This window comes from Brachyhypopomus gauderio, chromosome 5 (genome assembly GCF_052324685.1).
Source record: "Brachyhypopomus gauderio isolate BG-103 chromosome 5, BGAUD_0.2, whole genome shotgun sequence".
Classification (NCBI taxonomy): Eukaryota; Metazoa; Chordata; class Actinopteri; order Gymnotiformes; family Hypopomidae; genus Brachyhypopomus; species Brachyhypopomus gauderio.
Window position 1 is genome coordinate 7,374,795 of NC_135215.1, and position 20,105 is coordinate 7,394,899.

Genomic DNA, 20,105 nt, shown 5'->3' on the forward strand with positions numbered 1-20,105 from the left:
TAGGGGGCTGTGGATCACACGTGCCCAGAGCGGTGGGCAGCCCTAGCCCGGTGCCCGGGGAGCAGTTGGGGTTAGGTGCCTTGCTCAAGGGCACCTCAGTCATGGCCTCAGGTCTGGGAATCGAACCCACGACCCTCCGGTCACAAGACCAGTTCCCTAACCACCAGGCCATGACTGCCCATACATACAGCTGTTATAGAAAATGCTGAAACTCTGCTTTCTCAGAGAGTATTTTTAAACATGGCGTGTGACCAAATGAGGAAGTTTGAGGTCACCCTTTGGGTCAAGAGGACTAGACAGGGAGAAGGCGGGAGTGGAGACATGTTCCAGACAGGTGACATGTTCCAGACAGGTGACATGTTCCAGACAGAAGACCCATGCTCGATAAAGAGCAAGTTCCCCTAAGAGTGCAGAATTTTTTCTTATATTCCTATATTTGGTACTAACACACACACACACACACACACCATGACATTTAATTCATATGACTTTGTAATGACTTTATTTCACATGATCAGCCAGCCCTTATTGTATATAAGGACTGGCAGCATGAGCCATAAACTACAGTGGTTTCTGGTGAAGTAATCATCCTGTGTGTGTGTTTCTTTCACTGACTGACACTCTCCGAGCTCGTAACTTTTCTTACAGAGAATTTCCACGACACAGCTTATCGCACTAGAATGCTGCTATTATATAACCATCATTAGATTTCAGTTATTTCAGCTAAAACAATTTATATCATAGTTCATTAAACCTTTAATGAAATATGCAGCTTGTTCCAACAAACAATTATTAAAATAAGGATAAGGCACTGGCTTAAACACAAAAATAAATACATTAATAAAGAAATTATTTTTTAGGTTTAAAATAGTCGTCGACTATTTTAATAGTCAACGTAATCGTGACTAGTCGACTAATCATGGCAGCCCTAATGTTGATGGACTGTGTAGAGGACATGATTTTTCCCAGATACACCTGCTGTTTCCTGTCTGTCAGGAAGCTGGTGATCCACTGACACATGGCAGGAGAGACAGTGAGCTGGGAGAGATTGGTGGACAGAATGTGATGATGGTGTTGAACTGAAATCAAGAAACAGAATTCTTGCGTATGTCGAGCAGTCCAGATGTTGCAGGATGAAATAATGCAGACCCATGTTGACTGCACCATCCACTGACCCGTTTGCCCGGTAGGCAAACTGCAGGGGGTCCAGCAGGTTTCCTGTGACATCTTTCCAGTGGACCATCACCAGTCGTTCAAAGGACTTGATGACCACAGACGTTAGAGCGATGGGCCTGTAGTCATTCAGTCCTGTGATGGAGGGTTTCTTGGGGATTGGGATGATGGTGGAGCATTTGAAGCAAGAGGGAACTTCACACAGCTCCAGTGATCTGTTGAATATCTTGGTGAAGGTTGGAGCCAGTTGGTCAGCACAGATCTTAAGGCAGGAAGGTGAGACACCGTCTGGGCCAGGTGCCTTCATGGTCTTTTGTTTATGAACAAAAGATAGCTCAAGACAGCTTCACATATTGTGAGTACAGCTTGGTGGGGGTGGGGGAGATGTGGGGAGAGAGGTGTGAAAGTGTCCCTCTCAAACCTACAATAGAAGCCGTTATGGTCGTCAGCCAGGCCAGGCCTTTGTTTGCGTCTGCGGGGGGGGGGGGTAATGTGTTGAAGGCCTCTCCACACTGATACTGGGTCGTTCTCAGCTTTCCAGATTAGCATTTTTTGGCCACTCTGATCTCCCTGGTCAATGTGTTTTCTGACCTTCTTGTACAGAGCTCTGTCCCCACTTCTGTAAGCCTCTGCCTTAGCCTGACGAAGCTGACTGACCTAGGTTGTGAACCATGGCTTGTTGCTGCTGAATGTGCAGTAGCTACAACTACAGCATTAACCTTGTGGTGGAAATGTTTCGATCTCTGCAACAGTGTTACAGACAAGAACAACTCTGCGCTCTGTTTGGAGAATAGCAAAGTAAAACTTTACTTGCAGAGCTCCTCAGACTCTCAGCTGCACACACCACATGAGCGTCCACAAGAGATGGCGTTGAGCTCTCTCCACACGGTCTCCTCACACCCGCTCAGACGTTCTGTCTTTCTTGTACGTTGGCTGACACCTGTGGTTCTGTCTGAGAAGACGCGTCTAATCCTAATCAGTGCATCTAATCCTAATCAGTGCATCTAATCCTAATCAGTGCATCTAATCCTAATCAGTGCCAATCTCTGTTGATCCTTTGGCCTCATCACACCTCTTCATGCATCATGTTCTTTCTCTCACACTTCTGTTAATGTTCATTCCCTTGTATTGTTTCATTTAATCTCCGAGAACAAACACTTCTTCTTTAACTGCTGCTGTCACACATACAAGTCATTATCCATCACCAAACTAACGTTTCCTCTCCCCCTTTGACCTAAGTAAATGATGTTTTAGAACAAGCTGATTCCGTTCACATGTTGATGGTACACATTCAAACCTAAATGTGTCTGGCTCCATGGCTGAAGAGCGGGAAGCTGAAGAAGACACAGGACAATGATTTACGCTTGACTCTGGAGTGAATGTGCAGGGCACTGTTGGTAATAGTTCAGGTACAGACCCTGTGGTCTGGCCCCGGATCCTACAGAAGCTGGAATACGGAATATTATATGAAATATAATTTCACTGTACTGTACACACGTGCATATGTTGTTGTTTAAATTTGAACCTTACTGGTGAGTAAGAACAGTGAGAGGCATTTGGGTAAGATGTCAAAGTAAAATAAAGTTTTTTATGGATCGGTCCAGAGATCTCTGCTGCATATAGAAGCGTCTGCAAGAGAGAACTAAGCCCTTTATACTATCTGCTAGTGGTTACGTAAGTGCTTGTGGCTGAGCTGTGGGTGACGGTTTCCACTTGTGTTTGTGCAGCTTCTCCCTGGGTGGGTCGCACAAGGTCAAGGTTCCCCCGCCTTCCCACATTGTGCAGGAGGCTTTTGTAACTAAGATGCAAGAATGTTTCAGACTGAAAACATTTATTTGCCTTATCATTTCTTAAGTCACTCAGAATTAATTGGTTGCGCATGAGGTCCTTGGGCCAATTTTGCTGTGCTGTGTTCCACCATATCTCCTGACGAGGGCCGTCAGTTTTCATTTACTTATGGTCTTCAGTCTGTATCTCCACAAAACTGATCTTTACTGTCCTTTTGCTTTACTGAACTTTACTGATCAATGTTACAAAAAACTTTTCATTATTATACGTTTTTGTTACTTTTTGATATTGTGGTGAATGAATTCCTCAATTTGCAGGTACTATAATATTTAATTCATACAAAAAATAATGCAGGCTGAAGGATTAGTTGGAAAGGATATACAGTCTGGCCCTTATTGCAGGTTAAGGTTTGAGACTCCCTCTAGAGGATAACTGAAGAATATGAAGAGTGAGTTTTTAGACAGTTTTCAGGGGTGGTTACGTAATCACAGTAATCACCAATTCTTTTGTTACATCCCATCCTTTGAAATGTTCTCCAAAAATATTCAAACCATGCATAATTTATATTACACAAGTTAAAATCCAACATCATGCGGCTGAAGACCGACACAATTACATCAATATGAAGGACACTCCTCCATTTGGCTCTTTTATCCTCTCACACCACCTATGAGGATAAAGTACTGATCCGGTATCACAGAGGCCTTTTTCTCTGTACACAGGTCCAGACAGAATCTTCTCACTTCTCGGTTTTTACCACTTAGGTGTTTGAATGTTTATAGTTCAGTGCTTAAACCTTTCAGCCTTCAAACATCCTGTTTATGACTTCATCGACTTCATCATGTGTTTGTTTTCATAGTTTTGGGTGTGTGCTATAGTCTACACACCACGTTGATGTGGTTTTCCTCTTCTGTGTTTTGTGCGTGTGTGTTACAGGGTGTACACAGAGACGCAGCAGGTTCTGGACCATTTGAAACACCCACGCTTCCAGTTCACTGAAAATCAGCAGGAGGCTGACATTCTCTGGATGTATTCGCACATTCGGGACTACAGGTGTGAACACGTGGGGAAAGGTGCAACCAGTTCCAAATTAGATTCCTGAACGTGTGTGCATTAGGACCAATTACGATAACCTTAGCACACTCACGTCGATTGTATGCATTACCTAACCGTGGAATTCTGGATTTGGTGGTGATTTCACAGAAAACACACACAGTGCTCCGTAACGTTAGTTTGACTGTGATTATTCTGTAAGATTAAATTTGGTCTTTTTTTTTTGCATCCAAAGGACCTTATAACCACTCCTTTGCTCTAGCTCGTCTTGACTACAGTACATCTGAAGTAATGCAATAACTCATCCTGACTGAATACCTCATAAGAGCTGAGAGCAAGACGGGTGGACATTAACTAACCCGTCTTGCTCTCAATATATCTCTACGAATTTTACATTGTCTCACTGCTCATGACTGACCACCAGTGTTAACTTTAGCCCCTATGCTATATACAAAACTATATGGTCCTGCAATTAACAAAATGGCCCCAACCAGACACAGAAAAATGCATTTTATATTGTTATACTTGTAAATATATAAACAAATGTTTCATACAAACAAAAATGTTTTCTACAGCAAAGATGCATATATGCATATTTACTGAGCATTAATATACTCCATGATTGACACATTGATCTGCCAATAGGAGACTGAGTGAAGAGCGACCTCACGTGCTGCTCAACCAATTCCCCTGCGAGACGGTTCTGACCACGAAGGATTGCCTTGCATCTGTGTCCCGTAGAGCCGGACAAGGTCAGGGGCCTCCATGGCTTCCCAGGACCTTTAACCTCCAAACAGAGCTGCCACAGTTCATCAGGCATTACCAGCAGAGACAGGAGAGGTGAGCATTCTGTGTTTTGATCTGGAGCGCAGGCAGTATGGTCTGCCGCTGTGTCCCTCTCCTTTAGCCTTGCCAGCAAAGACCAGGGCGTCGCTGAGGGGTTAGTGCAGGTTTCTCTCTGGTTTTCCCACTTCTGTTACATAAGCATGAATAGCGAAAGTCTGAGTGAAAATCCAAATAAACAAGCTTAGCCCAAATTCTGAAATGCATTCACTACACTAGAAATGTGTCAAAGTTGTGTGAGATGTCGCGCTTTCTCTCCTCCCGTCCTAGCGCAGCGTGTCCGTTTGATGCAAAAAAAGAATGTCACCAGTCTTGTGTTTTTTAATCATTTATTAAAGCTAATACAAACAAGAAATAATAAAGAAATAATAGAGATCTCTGAGAGTACACAAAAGCAACGGCCTAAGCCTAGTCGTGTCACCCAGTGTGCAGCTCCGACACCAGTCCACTTCTCTCCCTATTTTATATGATTCTAGGTGTGCCCCCCTCCTCTGTTGGAATTTACCTAACTCAACCTGTTAGACAAAAGCTGATTGTCTAAGACTTTTACAATCAGAAGAGCCCATCCTGTTTTCCCTAAATCCTACAATGACTTTTGCCAATTATGATTTACATAGATGTGATAGTGGTTCCATACATAGGAGTTGCACGTAGATTGCATAACGTTAAACATACAGATGTTTCCTCTCTGGGAGTGGGGGCGAGGTCTTCGCCTCCTGGTCTTGTCAAAATGACCTACAGAGGCTTATTTTAAACCATCCTGTTTTTTTGAAAACGGCAGGCAATTAGAATATGGGAAAGGGCAGACAAGCATTTTCTCAGGCACTCTTGATAATATGCAATTTGATTAATACTATAATGTAAGCTAAATATAAAGTGATTAATGTAAGAAATTTGATTAATACTTTAAGGCTAGTCAAATTATATAAGGATTACAAAAAGCTGCTTGCTTAGAATATATGAGCTTTCATTCTTGAGTATTGTGGTTAAAATATACCTTAGCATTCTTTTACACATATAATTCTCCAACAGAGAGCATACACTCTATGGCCCATTGTGAAGAGGAAAAAAATATGATGGATTCCCCATTGCCAGATGTTAAATCAGTTATGTAAAAAGGTTCTTCTGTGAGGTTGTGGTGAGGGAGGTTGTGGTGAAAGCTTCTGTTGTCCTCCACTCTTTCTCTCGGCTATAAGGAAGAATGATCCTTGTGTTGCACCCCGGTTTTCCTCACTTCCCCAGGGATTAAATAAGATCAGTGGACTCGCATGGCAAGTTTTGACTCTGGCCTCTCGCACCAAAACTGCACCGGACCTATTCAGTAAGGAAGTGAAAGCAATCAGACAGGTAGTGGTTCAGAACAGACTAGCCCTAGATCTCCTCGCTAAGGAAGGAGGTGTGTGTGTGTGTGTAAAAAGTTCAATGCCTCATGTTGCTTCAGCATACCAGATAATGATGATGATAATATAGCTGATCTCATGAATCACATGAAGGAAGAGATTCATAAACCATTGCAGGCTGATGATTCATGGTATGGGTGGATCACTGCATGGCTAGGCCCTTGGGAGCACTGGGCGTTGACTGTAATCCTACTGATTGTAGAAATCATTTTGATGGTAATGGACTTAATACCATGTATAATGTCTTGTTGTCCATCCTGGATCACTGCACCAACATAATCAGCTACACCTGCGTGGAGATCTTGAGGAGCATAGCAGACTCCTTACAACGTATGTATAACAAAGATAACTGGGATGATCTTGCAGTCCTCAACCCAGTGCCTGACTGGGTGGTGTCACATAACCCCGGGAAAACATAACAAACCCGATGGCCTGACATAAATTACTGTCTTATTCTTCCTTTTAAATGATTATACAGAACCCGCTTGGCACAGCAGCTGCTTCTGCTAAAACAGGAAAACTACTAATTTGTATGTCTGAAAAAATAAAGTAAAAACTACAAAATAAAGACTATCAACTGACATGGTATAAGGTATGACCAAAGTTTAAGTATTAACCCCCGATAGTATTTTCACAGGTGACAGCCTATCAGCAATCAAGGATGTGTCTGTGAGGTGTAAAATCAAGTTCGGTGTCGCTAGTCGTTCTTTTCCTAAATAACAGCAACATGAGCGGAGACGGCGGTGATGGAGCATGCCAGGGTTGCCAACTTTTCAAGATCGCTTGGAGGGAGATTTGAACCTGGACTTGGTGGCGAGTGTAAATTGTTGATCGGGGGGTGGCGAACGTTACCGGGGCGGTGAAAAATGGACACAAATTAAGTATTATATCGCGATCGCCGGTGGTTGATAGATATAGATCAGAGGTAAATAAACTAGATTTTTTTTCGGCGTGAGATATCGGAACTGTGGCGTGAGAGCGTGTGAAAACGGTCAAATGCGTGTGTCTCACGCTCAATGCGTGAGAGCTGGCAACCCTGGCATGCTCTTTTGCACCCATGGCCGTATCTCGACAAAATGTTCCAGTTTTCTGAACGGATGAATCATTCCTATCGTTTTAAATGCATGCTTTGTTTGCCAAAAACAAACTTTATCACTGCATACCAAAATTCACCGTCCCACCTGAGGAAGTATATTACGGTATGCAGCCTAAATGTTTGGTTAAGTGACTATGTAGTCAGAGGAGCTTTGCAGTAAGTGTTCCGCCTTCGACCTCATCTCATGCCGTAGCTTAGTATGGTACATGTAAATTGTATGGTGAATACCGCCTCCTAGTGGACTTTTACGCAGTTTTGCGCCTACAGCAGAAAACTACGTCCTGCGCAATTCCCGACTAGTTTTTCTGTTGGTGTAAATTCTGAACGGCCACGGATTTCAGCTCTCCTGCCTCCGTGTATTTTCACACTTGCGCCTTGGACATTATTTGTCTTTTTACAGTGAAAGTGAAATTGTAAGTGCGAGTGAGCGAGTAAAGAAGTGTAAAAGAAGAAAATAAAAGGACAAAATACACTCCAACTTGTCTTCTCTTAAACTGTTCGCTAGCTGTCTAGTTCTGCACCAGTAACGCAGCCCGAGGACAGAATAGTAAAAAGACAACAGCGCAGCGGGCCCAAGTAAGGAATCATGAGTGAACGCTCAAACAGCCCAAAACAGAATGCCGTCGAAGCGACACTCGATAGAGATGCTTTAGGGCCATTTCAAACACCAGATGCCCGGTCACAAACATCCCATCATCCTTCATGCTGCTCCAGCAAGAGGTCAACATCAACAGCCGCTGCCAGAGCACGCGCCAAACTAAAAGCTGCACAGGCACAACTAGAGTTTGCTGAAAAAGAAGCCAGCATAATGAGACAAAAAGCTGAACTCGAAGCCAATCTCCACCTCCTCAGCTGCCAGAAGAACGCTGCTGCCTGCGAGGCCGAAGCAGCGGCCTACGAGGAGGAAGAGGAAATTGAAAGCGGGGAGAAGCGGCACGGGCCATGCGTTCCAGAACAGCCCCTCAATGCAGCCGAACGAACCGGTAACTATGTCCAACAACATGCAGAGCTGTTCCACAGTCAACCGCAGCCACTGAAACAGGAACCAGTGGAGCCCCAAAGAACACTCAGACGCCAAGATGCCGGAACCAGACCAGCCGTTCGCCAGCATCCGATGCAGAATATCACCAACATCAAACGTGAGGAATCCAACGTGAGGCCCCCACTCAGAGCATATCCTGACAACCTACAGATGCCCACCAACCCCCAGGGAGTGACCACACACGAGCCTCAACAAGCTCAAGATCTTGCCAGGTATCTCATGCGGCGAGAGCTCGTCAGCTCCGGCCTTCTCAAGTTCGATGACCGCCCCGAACACTACTGGTCATGGAAAGCATCCTTTGTAACCGCTACTCAAGATCTAAACCTCTCCTATAGAGAGGAGTTGGACTTGTTAGTCAAATGGCTTGGTGCCGAATCAGCTGAACATGCAAAGATGATCCGCTCAGTGCACGTCCTCAATCCCAGCACCGGCCTCAGCATGGCGTGGCGATGTCTGGAGGACTGTTACGGCACACCAGAGGTCATCGAATACGCATTGTTAAAAAAGCTTGAAGATTTTCCTAAGCTAACCAACAAAGACAACGCCAAGCTCAGGGAATTGGGCGATATCCTGCTCGAACTAGAATGCGCGAAGGCAGATGGATTCCTCCCCGGCCTTGCTTTCCTAGACACGGCCCGGGGGGTAAACCCCATTGTGGAAAAGTTGCCCCATAGGCTCCAAGAGAAATGGATCACCAAGGGATCCAGGTTCAAGGAAGAACACGGGGTAGCTTTCCCTCCATTCCCGCTCTTCTCAGAGTTCGTCCGCCAACAGGCCAAGGTCCGGAATGACCCCAGCTTTGCCTTCACCACCTCCACGCTGTCCAAACCCGACAAGGTCACAAAGCACAGCCAGAAAGCTACAGTCGCCGTGTACAAGACGGATGCTACATCCAAATACAGTGATGGCCATGCCACAGAGAAGAAAACCACCGAACCCGATCGTGAGTGTCCTCTACACAAAAAGCCACACCCACTCAAAAAGTGTAGGGCTTTCAGACTAAAGACTATTGACGAACGTAGGGCATACCTGAAAGACAACCACATATGCTACAAGTGCTGTGGGTCAACGGAGCACATTGCAAAAGACTGCAAAGCGCCCATCAAATGCATTGAGTGCAATAGTGAAAGACACATAGCAGCTCTCCACCCTGGCCCGCCTCTACCTGCAGAGAGCACCAACGCAGACGAGGAGGAAAGAGGGGAGCCAACTGAGGACATACCGGCAGCCATCTCCAGTTACTGCACTGAGGTTTGCGGTAATAGAGATAGCCCACGCTCGTGTGCCAAGATCTGCCCGATCAAAGCCTTTCCTGCAGGCGAAAAAGAAAAAGCAATCAAGATGTATGCAGTGCTGGACGAACAGAGTAACAAGTCTCTCGCAAAAGCAGAGTTCTTCAACCTCTTCGGTGTCAAAGCCAGCCCAGCACCATACACGCTGAAAACCTGCTTGGGGACTTTAAAGACCTCTGGCAGGCGAGCCTACAACTTCGTGCTCGAGTCCATGGATGGAAAACTGCATCTCCCACTCCCCACGCTGATCGAGTGTGACATGGTGCCGGATGACAGATCAGAAATTCCGTCACCAGATGTGGCATACAACCACCCACACCTCCAGCCAGTCGCACACAAGATTCCCGCTGTGGACCCCGACGCACCCATCCTCCTGCTCTTAGGAAGAGACATCCTGAGAGTCCACAAGGTACGGGAGCAGATCAACGGGCCACACAACTCTCCTTACGCGCAACGGCTCGATCTAGGCTGGGTCATAGTGGGCGAGGCCTGCCTGGAGGCTGTCCACAAATCAGCCGAAGCCAACGTGTACAAGGCAAGTGTGCTGCCCAACGGCCGTGCAACTTTTCTCCGTCCCTGTCCGAACAACATCCAGGTGAAGGAGGATTACAGCGGCAAGCCACACCGCCACCAATGCCTCTCCTCCACCCAGCAGAATGACCCGGACCGAGTAACGAGCACAGATGGGCTGGGGCACTCCGTCTTCGAGAGCTCAAGAGATGACAACAAACCAGCGCTGTCTATGGACGACAAATTGTTCCTGACCATCATGGACAAAGAGGTCTACCAGGATGACGACCACAGCTGGGTAGCACCTCTGCCATTCCGGTCGCCACGACGAATTCTTCCCAGCAACCGGGAACAAGCAGTGAAGCGTCTAACCTCACTCAAGAAGACTCTGGAGAGAAGGACAGAAATGAAAAACCACTACACCGAGTTCATGCAGAGAATGCTGGACAACGACCAAGCCGAGCGTGCACCACCCCTGGAGCCAGGTAAAGAACACTGGTACCTGCCCACGTTCGGTGTGTACCACCCGAAGAAGCCGGGTCAGATTAGAGTAGTGTTCGACTCGAGCGCCGAATTCGAAGGCACCAGCCTGAATAATGTACTCCTCAGCGGCCCTGATCTGAACAACACGCTGCTAGGGGTGCTCCTTAGATTCAGAAAAGAGCCAATCGCCATTACAGCAGATGTGCAACAAATGTTTTACTGCTTTGTGGTCAGAAGCGATCACAGAGACTACCTCCGCTACCTCTGGTATGAGGATAACGATTTAAACAAGAACATGGTGGAGTATCGGATGAAAGTCCACGTCTTTGGGAATACCCCTTCCCCAGCCATCGCCATATATTGTATGAGGCGTGCCGCCGAGAGAGGCGAAGCAGATTACGGCTCAGATGCAAGACACTTCGTGGAACGCCAGTTCTATGTCGATGACGGGCTGACCTCTGTCTCCACACCCGAAGAAGCGACAGACCTCATCATAAGAAGTAAAGAAATGCTCGCAGAATCGAACATAAGGCTGCACAAGGTAGCATCTAATAGTGAACAGGTAATGGAAGCCTTACCTGAACAAGATCGTTCCAAGGACCTGAAGGACCTGGAACTTGGCGTTGATCCTCTCCCCCTCCAGAGAAGCCTGGGCCTATCCTGGAACTTGGAAACAGACAGCTTTACCTTCTTAGTGTCTCAGTCAGAGAAGCCATACACACGAAGAGGTATCTTGTCCACGGTCAACAGCCTATACGACCCTCTAGGGTTTGTCGCTCCGGTTGTAATGCGAGGAAAAGCATTAGTGAGAGAACTGTCAACAGAGCAGGGTTGGGACACCCCACTCGACCCGAAGAAAGAGACCAAATGGAACACATGGAAGGACTCACTAAAAGCTCTGGAAGACCTGCACATAAATAGGTGCTATATCCCTGTGCTACCGACTTCAACTCAGAGGCGAGAACTCTGCATCTTCTCGGATGCCTCCACAGTAGCCATAGGCGCCGTCGCCTACCTGAGGGCAATCACCGCAGATGGCAAACCACACGTGGGCTTCATCATGGGAAAGTCCAGGCTGGCCCCCCGTCCTGCTCATACCATCCCCCGCCTCGAGCTCTGTGCAGCCGTTCTAGCTGTCCAGATGTACGAGCTTATCAGAGACGAGATGGACATCAATGTGGATGCCGTAAGGTTTTTCACAGACAGTAGAATTGTGCTCGGCTACATCTATAACTCATCAAGAAGATTCTACGTCTACGTAGCCAACCGGGTGACACGCATCAGGCAATCCACCCATCCAGATCAGTGGTCCTACACCCCTACGGACCTGAACCCTGCGGACCATGCTACAAGGTTCATGCAGGCAGCAGAGCTACGGCAAAGCAGTTGGCTCTCCGGTCCCAGCTTCCTCACAGGTGAGTACACAGAGGAGTCTCCAGAACCCAACGTCTTCACCCTCGTGGAACCCGAAGCAGATGCAGAGATCCGGCCCGAGGTCGTGGTTCTGGCTACCAGAGCCCTGGATGCTTGTCTGGGCTCTCAGCGCTTTGAAAGATTCTCTAACTGGAGGAACCTCTGCAAAGCTATAGCCAGGCTAATCCATGTTGTTGCATCCTTCAAAGGCAGTCCAGCCAGCTCGGTGGGCAACAGGTGGGGCACTTTCAAAGATGCACTCACCACAGGTGAGCTGTTCCAGGCAGAGAGTGTCATCATCCGTGCTGTCCAGCATGATGCCTACAAAACTGAACTAGAATGCCTCAGAGAGGGCAAAGCACTTCCCAAGCGGAGTCCACTCAAGAAGCTCAATCTAGTGGCCGATGAGAGCGGCCTGCTGCGGGTCGGAGGTCGCATCTCATTCGCCCCGGACCTGCCAAGGGAAGAGAAACACCCTCTGATCATTCCACATACTCACCACATCGCTACACTGTTGGTGAGGTACTACCACAAACAAGTAGTACACCAGGGGCGTCTGATAACAGAGGGTGCCGTGAGAGCAGCTGGATACTGGATTGTCGGAGGTAAACGTCTGGTGTCTTCCGTTATCTACAAATGCGTGAGCTGCCGCAAGCTGCGCGGGCGCCTGCAAGAACAGAAGATGGCCGACCTGCCTCCCGACAGGCTCACTCCAGAGCCTCCCTTCACCCACGTAGGCCTTGATGTCTTCGGGCCATGGGCCATTATGACTCGTAGGACACGAGGAGGAAGTGCAGACAGTAAGCGTTGGGCAGTGATATTCACATGCCTGGCTACCAGGGCTGTCCACTTCGAGCTCATAGAGTCCATGACCACCGACAGCTTCATCAATGCCCTGAGAAGATTTTTCGCCATTCGTGGCCCGGCCAAGCTTTTACGCTCCGACAGAGGGACTAACTTTGTTGGTGCCCGTAAGGAGCTGGGCATCGACATGGAAGAGTCAAAAGTTACAACTTACCTCCAGAGCAGGGGGTGTTCATGGGTCTTTAACCCCCCCCCCCATTCTTCGCACATGGGGGGGGCTTGGGAAAGACTTATCGGCATTGCCCGGCGCATCCTGGATGCCATGCTGCTCCAAACCAGACACACTCGCCTCACACACGAGGTGTTGAGCACTCTTATGGCCGAAGTTATGGCTATAATGAATGCAAGACCCTTGGTGTCTGTGTCCTCCGACCCGGACGAGCCGACTGTCCTTACCCCAGCAATGCTCCTGACCCAGAAGATGAGTTCAGTCTCTGCGCCCTCTGGAAACTTCCAGATGGCTGAGTTACATGGGAAGCAGTGGAAGCACGTCCAGTGCCTCGCTAACACCTTGTGGAAGAGATGGAGGAGAGACTACTTATCCACGCTGCAGGGCCGCCGAAAGTGGACGGAAGAAAGGCCAAGCGTCAAGACCGGTGACGTCGTCTTGCTCAAGGACAGTCAAGCCCACAGGAATGAATGGCCTGTGGGAGTAGTAATCAACACGCTGCCGAGCGGGGACAAGAGGATCCGGAAGGTGGAAGTGAAGATTGTGAGAGATGGAACTGTAAAAGTCCTTCTGAGACCCATCTCAGAGATTGTCGTTCTGCTTTCTAACGAAAGCTAGAAGACCATTTCCTTTTAACTTTAAGTGTACTTTGTGTTTAAGTAAAAGTTTGTAGTGGCATATTAGCTATATGCCAAGCGGGGAGTGTTCTGCCTTCGACCTCATCTCATGCCGTAGCTTAGTATGGTACATGTAAATTGTATGGTGAATACCGCCTCCTAGTGGACTTTTACGCAGTTTTGCGCCTTCAGCAGAAAACTACGTCCTGCGCAATTCCCGACTAGTTTTTCTGTTGGTGTAAATTCTGAACGGCCACGGATTTCAGCTCTCCTGCCTCCGTGTATTTTCACACTTGCGCCTTGGACATTATTTGTCTTTTTACAGTGAAAGTGAAATTGTAAGTGCGAGTGAGCGAGTAAAGAAGTGTAAAAGAAGAAAATAAAAGGACAAAATACACTCCAACTTGTCTTCTCTTAAACTGTTCGCTAGCTGTCTAGTTCTGCACCAGTAACGCAGCCCGAGGACAGAATAGTAAGGCTAGTGTTGAGATTTACATTTTAATCCCTTCATATATTGTTTACATTACAGTATTGATCAAGCAGCTTATCATAATCCATATATAATTTGACCAGTCTTAAAGTATTAATTAAACTTCTAATATTAATCGCTTTATGTTTTGCTTACAGTATAGTATTAATCAAATAGCTAATTATCAAGTGTGTCTGAGAAAAGGCCTGTATGCTCTGTCCCATATTCCAAGTGCCTGTCGTTTATTAAAAGAACAGGATGCTTAAGTATAAGAATGAGAATGTATATCAGTTTGACAGGACCAGGAAGCGAAGGCCTCTCTCCCACTCTTAGTAAGGAAACATCTGTATGTTTAACATATGTGGTCTACGTGCAACTCCTGTGTATGGAACCACTATTAAGTCTGTGAAAATCATAATTGGCAAAAGTCATTGTAAGATTTAGGGAAAAAACAAGATGAGCTCAGCGGATTGTGAATGTCTTAGACAATCAGCCTTTGTCTAACAGGCTAGGTTAGGAAAAGTCCAAAAGAAACGGGGGGGCTTATACCCAGGCCACACTATATAGAACAGGAGGAAAATGTGTCGGGTAGAGACCTGCGCACAGAGCCATAGGGTAGAATAGATAGGCTTGTGTGTGTTCTCTCCAGAGCGCTCTGTATTTTTGTATACATTTAATAAAAGGATAAAGACAAGACTGGTAATGTTTTCTCTTGCAATCAACGAGCATGCTGTGCTAGGTGAAAGAGGATCAAAGCACAACACTAGTGAAATGACTTTGCCTGCTCACTCCACTGCTAGGTCTGCTAGGATCACTATAAATAATGTTAACATTATATTGGCAAGTAATTCAAACTACGGAAACATCAATAAGGGAAACCGTGTGGGTTAATCGAATCTTGTCAAATAATGTTTCCATTCTAATGTCAGTGTAGAATTAATGTCAATAATTCTAATGTGGCTGTGATTTCTAGTTTGAAAAGAGTTTGTTAGCATGTTGGGTGGCATGGAGTTGATGGGCTTTAGCCATACTGCAAAAGGTTGTAGCAAGGTTAGACTACCAAGATGCCACACTGCTAATTTTACTTTGTCTTTGTTTATATTGACTGTAGCATAATGTTGTATTGGATGACTGAATACCTAACTAGCAAAGAGAGAAAACCGTCATTTTATTATTGACTTTTAATATGGTAACATAATTTGCTTAAACAGGTTAGGCTAGGCTAATCAGTGAATTGTGGTTTTAGAAAATGTTTTTGTTCCTTAAACTAAAGTGTAGGTTAAACTTTTCTGCTACCACTACCTGAATGATGTACATCATTGGAATATATATCATTCCAATGCATAACATATATTTAATTAGATAACGCCTAAGTTGCATATTTAAACATAACATTTCAGAAAACTTGTAATTCTCTTAATGTCAATAATCAATGTGGTAAGTTTCATAGTGATTGCTAGATAACATTTTTACCCTATTCACCTGTAGTGTCTTACCTTAAACGAAGAGAATGTTTGGCCGCAATCATCTCAGTTACATGTTGTTTGGTGAAAGGTGTGTTTGGAGGGTTTGGTTAATTTTGACTAGATATGCAAAACTCAATAGAAAAACAAGGAACGTGAGCTCATGTTCATGGTCAGGTTTCCTATGTAGAGTCACAGTAGAACGTGTGATTGATGATGGGCTACATATTAAGGGACCAAAAGATAAAGATTTAACAGCACAAAATAGCAACTATCCAGATCTCGATGTCCTTCACTGGTCGACTGTAAACAGCTCACTTTCAGAGGTTGTAATGAGGGGCAGAATCTACTAACAAGGGCAATTACAGAGAATATCCGTGTATGATGATGTCTTAACCACTCCAGTCATCCTCTGTTTTCTGGCATGTTCAATTACACTCAGTTATTTACAACTGTAGGCTCTGTTATTACAGCCTCTGGTCTTAATGAAATCAAAGATGAAGTTCCATCTGCTTACATTTTTGACTGGCGAGTAGATAAGACAACTGACATTTTCATGTCATGCACAACAGTCTGTGATAATTTGTTATGTAAATACCGCAGGCCCAAACTTAGTAATGATTTGTGGATGTTTTATATTTCAGAACGACAAAATGTCCAGTCTGTCTTTGGTGTTTTAAAATAACAGATGCAGCACTTTGTGATGTAAAAAATGTGATGTACATTGTGACTACTGTCATGGCTTCCGCTAAAGGACTTTAAGATAAAGTTAAAGAAATTGCCCCAGAAGCTATTTTTGTGAACTGCTATGCACATAGATTAAACTTGGTGTTAAACTGGTGCACAATTCATGCCTCGGTCCAGTGTTTTTTGCAACTTTCTATGGGTTTGTCACATTTATTGATAAACCCACATTTACTGTTAAAGGACGGCCTTTCCTAAGTCTTCAGGAAGTTCCCTGAAACTCTGCTACACAGTGGAGCTTCACATAACGGATATTAACGGGGGGGGGGGGAGGGTGGTGGGGGGTGGGGGTGGGAGGGTGGTGGGGGGGGGGGGGGGGGTAAGGGGCGGGGTCAACTAGAGGTCAAAGTCGTAAATCACTTTTTTTTTTAGTTTTTGAATATGCCGTCCTATAATTCTCTCTCCCGTGATTGGCCTGTATTTGACTTCTGCTAGAAAGCTGAAGTAAAATGTTAAAATATGCACACTTTGTCATTTTGCACACTTTTTTTGCACACTTTGTCATGGTTCCGTTGTGACTACTGCAGAATATCCACCTCAACGACCAGCGTTGTGAGGGCAAGAAGGATGGGATTGTGAGATAGTGATCAAAACATGTGCTTTTCATGGGAAGAGATCATTTCACGCTAGCGACCTCAGGGCTGTAAACAGCACAGCTAAAATGTCACAAGTTCAGGTACACTGAACCAACCTCACTGCTCCCTCTCCCCTCATGTGTGCTCAATTTAAACTTAGTGATTAAAATTACATTTACATCTTAGTAGTACCCTGACTTAGAACTTCTTAAAACGTCTTGGCTTCTGTACTTTGAGAGAGCTGCCATCATGACATGGTTGCAGTCACAATCACAAATGAAAGGTATTTAAAAATGTATATAGACCCCCTATATTAGGCTGTGTGTGCTGTGTGGTGGGTGTTCTTTAGCCTTGATCAAGTAACACACAAAGTCTTAGTGACATATTGGAAAATTGGAAATACCTAACATGGTTAATGTCCAGACACTGAAAGACTACGTGCACCTAAAGAGGAAGGCCTGGGTCTCCCTTGGACGAGGGAGCAGAGGAAGTGTGAATATGTGTGGGTTGAGACAGCAGACAATGTTGAGCAGATCTTTTTTAAATTTTTTAAAACAATGTAGGGAAGTGAACTATGCATTACAAGCATGTGTGTTACTTTCCAATGCGTGTGTGTTTTCCCATGACTGTTCGTCCGTCGCTGTATACAAGGACCAAAAGAATGAGAATAAAAGTAGAGAGTTTGGTGATGTGATAGAAACTGTCTGCTCATGTTACTTTCACTTTGACACTCCGACCCTGGTTGACCCTGGTTGTTGTGACAGAGAATTTCCACGACAACACTCGTGTCTGAGGAGCGTGCGTTTTTTCAGCACAGACTGTCTCCAGACTGTCATAAACAGATGTGTAATTCTTCGTTTACAGCCTAGCCACAGGCAGGTTGTCAATCCCTCACAGAGAAGAGCTCAGAAAAACTCTTATATACACACACAGCCAGAACATGGACACAAAACAGCATTTCATAATTGTGAACACCAAGTTTAATACCTGAGCAAAATATTTTTAAAAGAATGAAATATGAATGTATCACTACCACAGTGGGAAACTATAAAAAGCAATAGTTTTTTTTGTTGATTCTTTTTGTTGTTGGTATCAACAACATATTTGACTGAGATTAGCAAATATTGAAATTAACTAAAAATGTAAAATGATTAGATAATGAGACCAGAACATCTCTGACTGTTGGTTTCCAGAAGAGAAGATAACCACTGGATCTGTAAACCCTGGAACCTGGCCAGGGGGTTGGATACACACATCACAAACAACCTCAACTATATAATCCGACAGAGAGAGAGCACCCCAAAGGTACACACACAGACACTTGCACATTGGTAGGTAAGGTCCTCTCATTTAACTATAATGGTAATTATTAGAATAACATTTGTGGGTGGGGTTGTTCTAATTATTATTATAATGACCAAAGATCAGAAATGTGCTTGTTCTGTTACACTAATATTGCATATTCAGTAATGCCAGGGCTGCTTTATCATGGGATCTGATGCAGGGAATCTAAAAGGTTTGGGCTAATCTCAGCCTTCACTTGCCTTCTGTACTAAACACAGGTGTCTCCAACTGTCATTCCTTTAAGGACTATTGTGACAGAAGAGACTCTTATGATGTCTTGGATAATAATGCTTAAGAGTACAGAAGAAACACAAAGGAGGCAGTGTTGATGGTCAGAATCTATTCAGACCAGAGCAGAAGACTAGAGAGAGCTGCAACACACACGCAGCAACAAAAGACTTATGAAGTCAGCAAAATCTTGCTGACCCTGAAACGACGCCTCCCTCTCTGTGTCTGGGGGCGTGTGAAGCAAAGGAACACCCCCGTAGACCTTTCCACCACACAGCTTAGAAACATCTGAGGAGCCTTACCTCCCACTCGGTGCTAGCATGTGTTAATCTTCTTGGTTTTACACAATCGTAGCGTCAGCTTTCCCTGGGCCCCGGGGTGGATGAGACGGGCGACTACAGGATGATTTAAGTAGAGCAGTGAAAGTCTTGAAGGAAGTAAGATAAACGTGAACACAGACGAGGGCCCCTTGTGTTACGACACAGTCTAATTTGCGTTCAAAGATAACAGCAGGAAAAAGGATTGTGCAAGCGAAGAAATTTAGGACATGAAAGCAGTGGTGTATTTAATTTAAAACGTACATGAAGGATTTACGATCCAAGTACGAACTATTACTCATGTGCCTATAAGGAATATGGATATAAGGAGATCTGTGTCTCCGGGTAGTTCCTTTGTTTGTTGCCAAATGTTTACTCTTTTTCTACAAATGGGCTCCAGGCGTAATCTCCCACTAGCCTGAAAATCACTTTGTCTGTCTACCATTGTACAAAAAAAAAAAAACGGTGTTGGTCAAATCTAGCTGTCTTCATCTTCTCTTTGCTGTGGAATGGGTAATCGCATCGGTTCAGCAGGGAGTCATTTCTGCTCGTAGGAGCACAGAGCAACTCTAGACAGATGTGGTGGAAATGGTTTTGACTCTCTAGAATATAGAGTGCAAACAAGAACAACTCTGTATTCTGTGTATTCTGACTGGCAAGCATGGATTTAAACGGGCAGGATGTACAGAACCAGGGCTACTCATGACGGAATCTCACATTCCAGTCTGATTCACAGAGTTCAGAGGTGAGTGGTCAGACAAGACATCTGTTGTCAGGCCCAGTCATAAAAGCCGAGGCTGTCTGAGTTTATTCTGTTGATGCCCTCAATGGCACCATGGCACCATCATTTCCTGACACTGCACATGTAGGAGAAAGGGAGAGATTTTTAAGACAGATTTTGACACTTTTAATACAACTGTAGCGGATGGTTATTATGAATTATGAAACGGGGCACCATCCTGATTGCTCAGGAACCAATATTTTGATAACAGAAACAGATGGAATATTGTTTAATCAGTCTCATTACCAAAGGAGTTAAATTCTGAATCGACGCAGTGACCTAATTAGGGATGTCCCGATCCAGCTTTTGAACTTCCAATCTGATACCGATATTTACTTGCACTTCCGATCCGATACCGATATCGGCCGATACCGGCCTATCCGAGCATGTATTAAAGTTTAAAGTTATTTAGCCAACTTACTTTGTTGTCAAACTCGTGCT

At 45.2% G+C, this 20,105-nt stretch overlaps 2 protein-coding genes across 2 annotated transcripts in view; both read left to right on the forward strand.

Annotated features, from left to right (window-relative positions):
- The window catches only part of ttll12 (tubulin tyrosine ligase-like family, member 12), a 43,437-nt gene that overhangs the window by 15,282 nt on the left and 8,050 nt on the right, over window positions 1–20,105 (forward strand). The window contains exons 7-9 of the mRNA XM_077005293.1: window positions 3,898–4,014; window positions 4,660–4,854; window positions 18,188–18,299. Of these exons, the coding sequence (XP_076861408.1) occupies window positions 3,898–4,014; window positions 4,660–4,854; window positions 18,188–18,299 (424 nt within the window). The remainder of the gene's footprint in view (window positions 1–3,897; window positions 4,015–4,659; window positions 4,855–18,187; window positions 18,300–20,105) is intronic.
- LOC143514294 (uncharacterized) lies at window positions 5,630–16,522 on the forward strand. The gene has a single exon (XM_077005292.1). The coding sequence runs from the start codon at window positions 7,940–7,942 to the stop codon at window positions 13,742–13,744; it is 5,805 nt and encodes a 1,934-aa protein (XP_076861407.1). The 5' UTR covers window positions 5,630–7,939; the 3' UTR covers window positions 13,745–16,522.

Coding starts and splice junctions, on each gene's coding strand:
- LOC143514294 (XM_077005292.1), top strand. CDS start 7,940: ATGAGTGAACGCTCAAACAGCCCAAAACAGAATGCCGTCGAAGCGACA.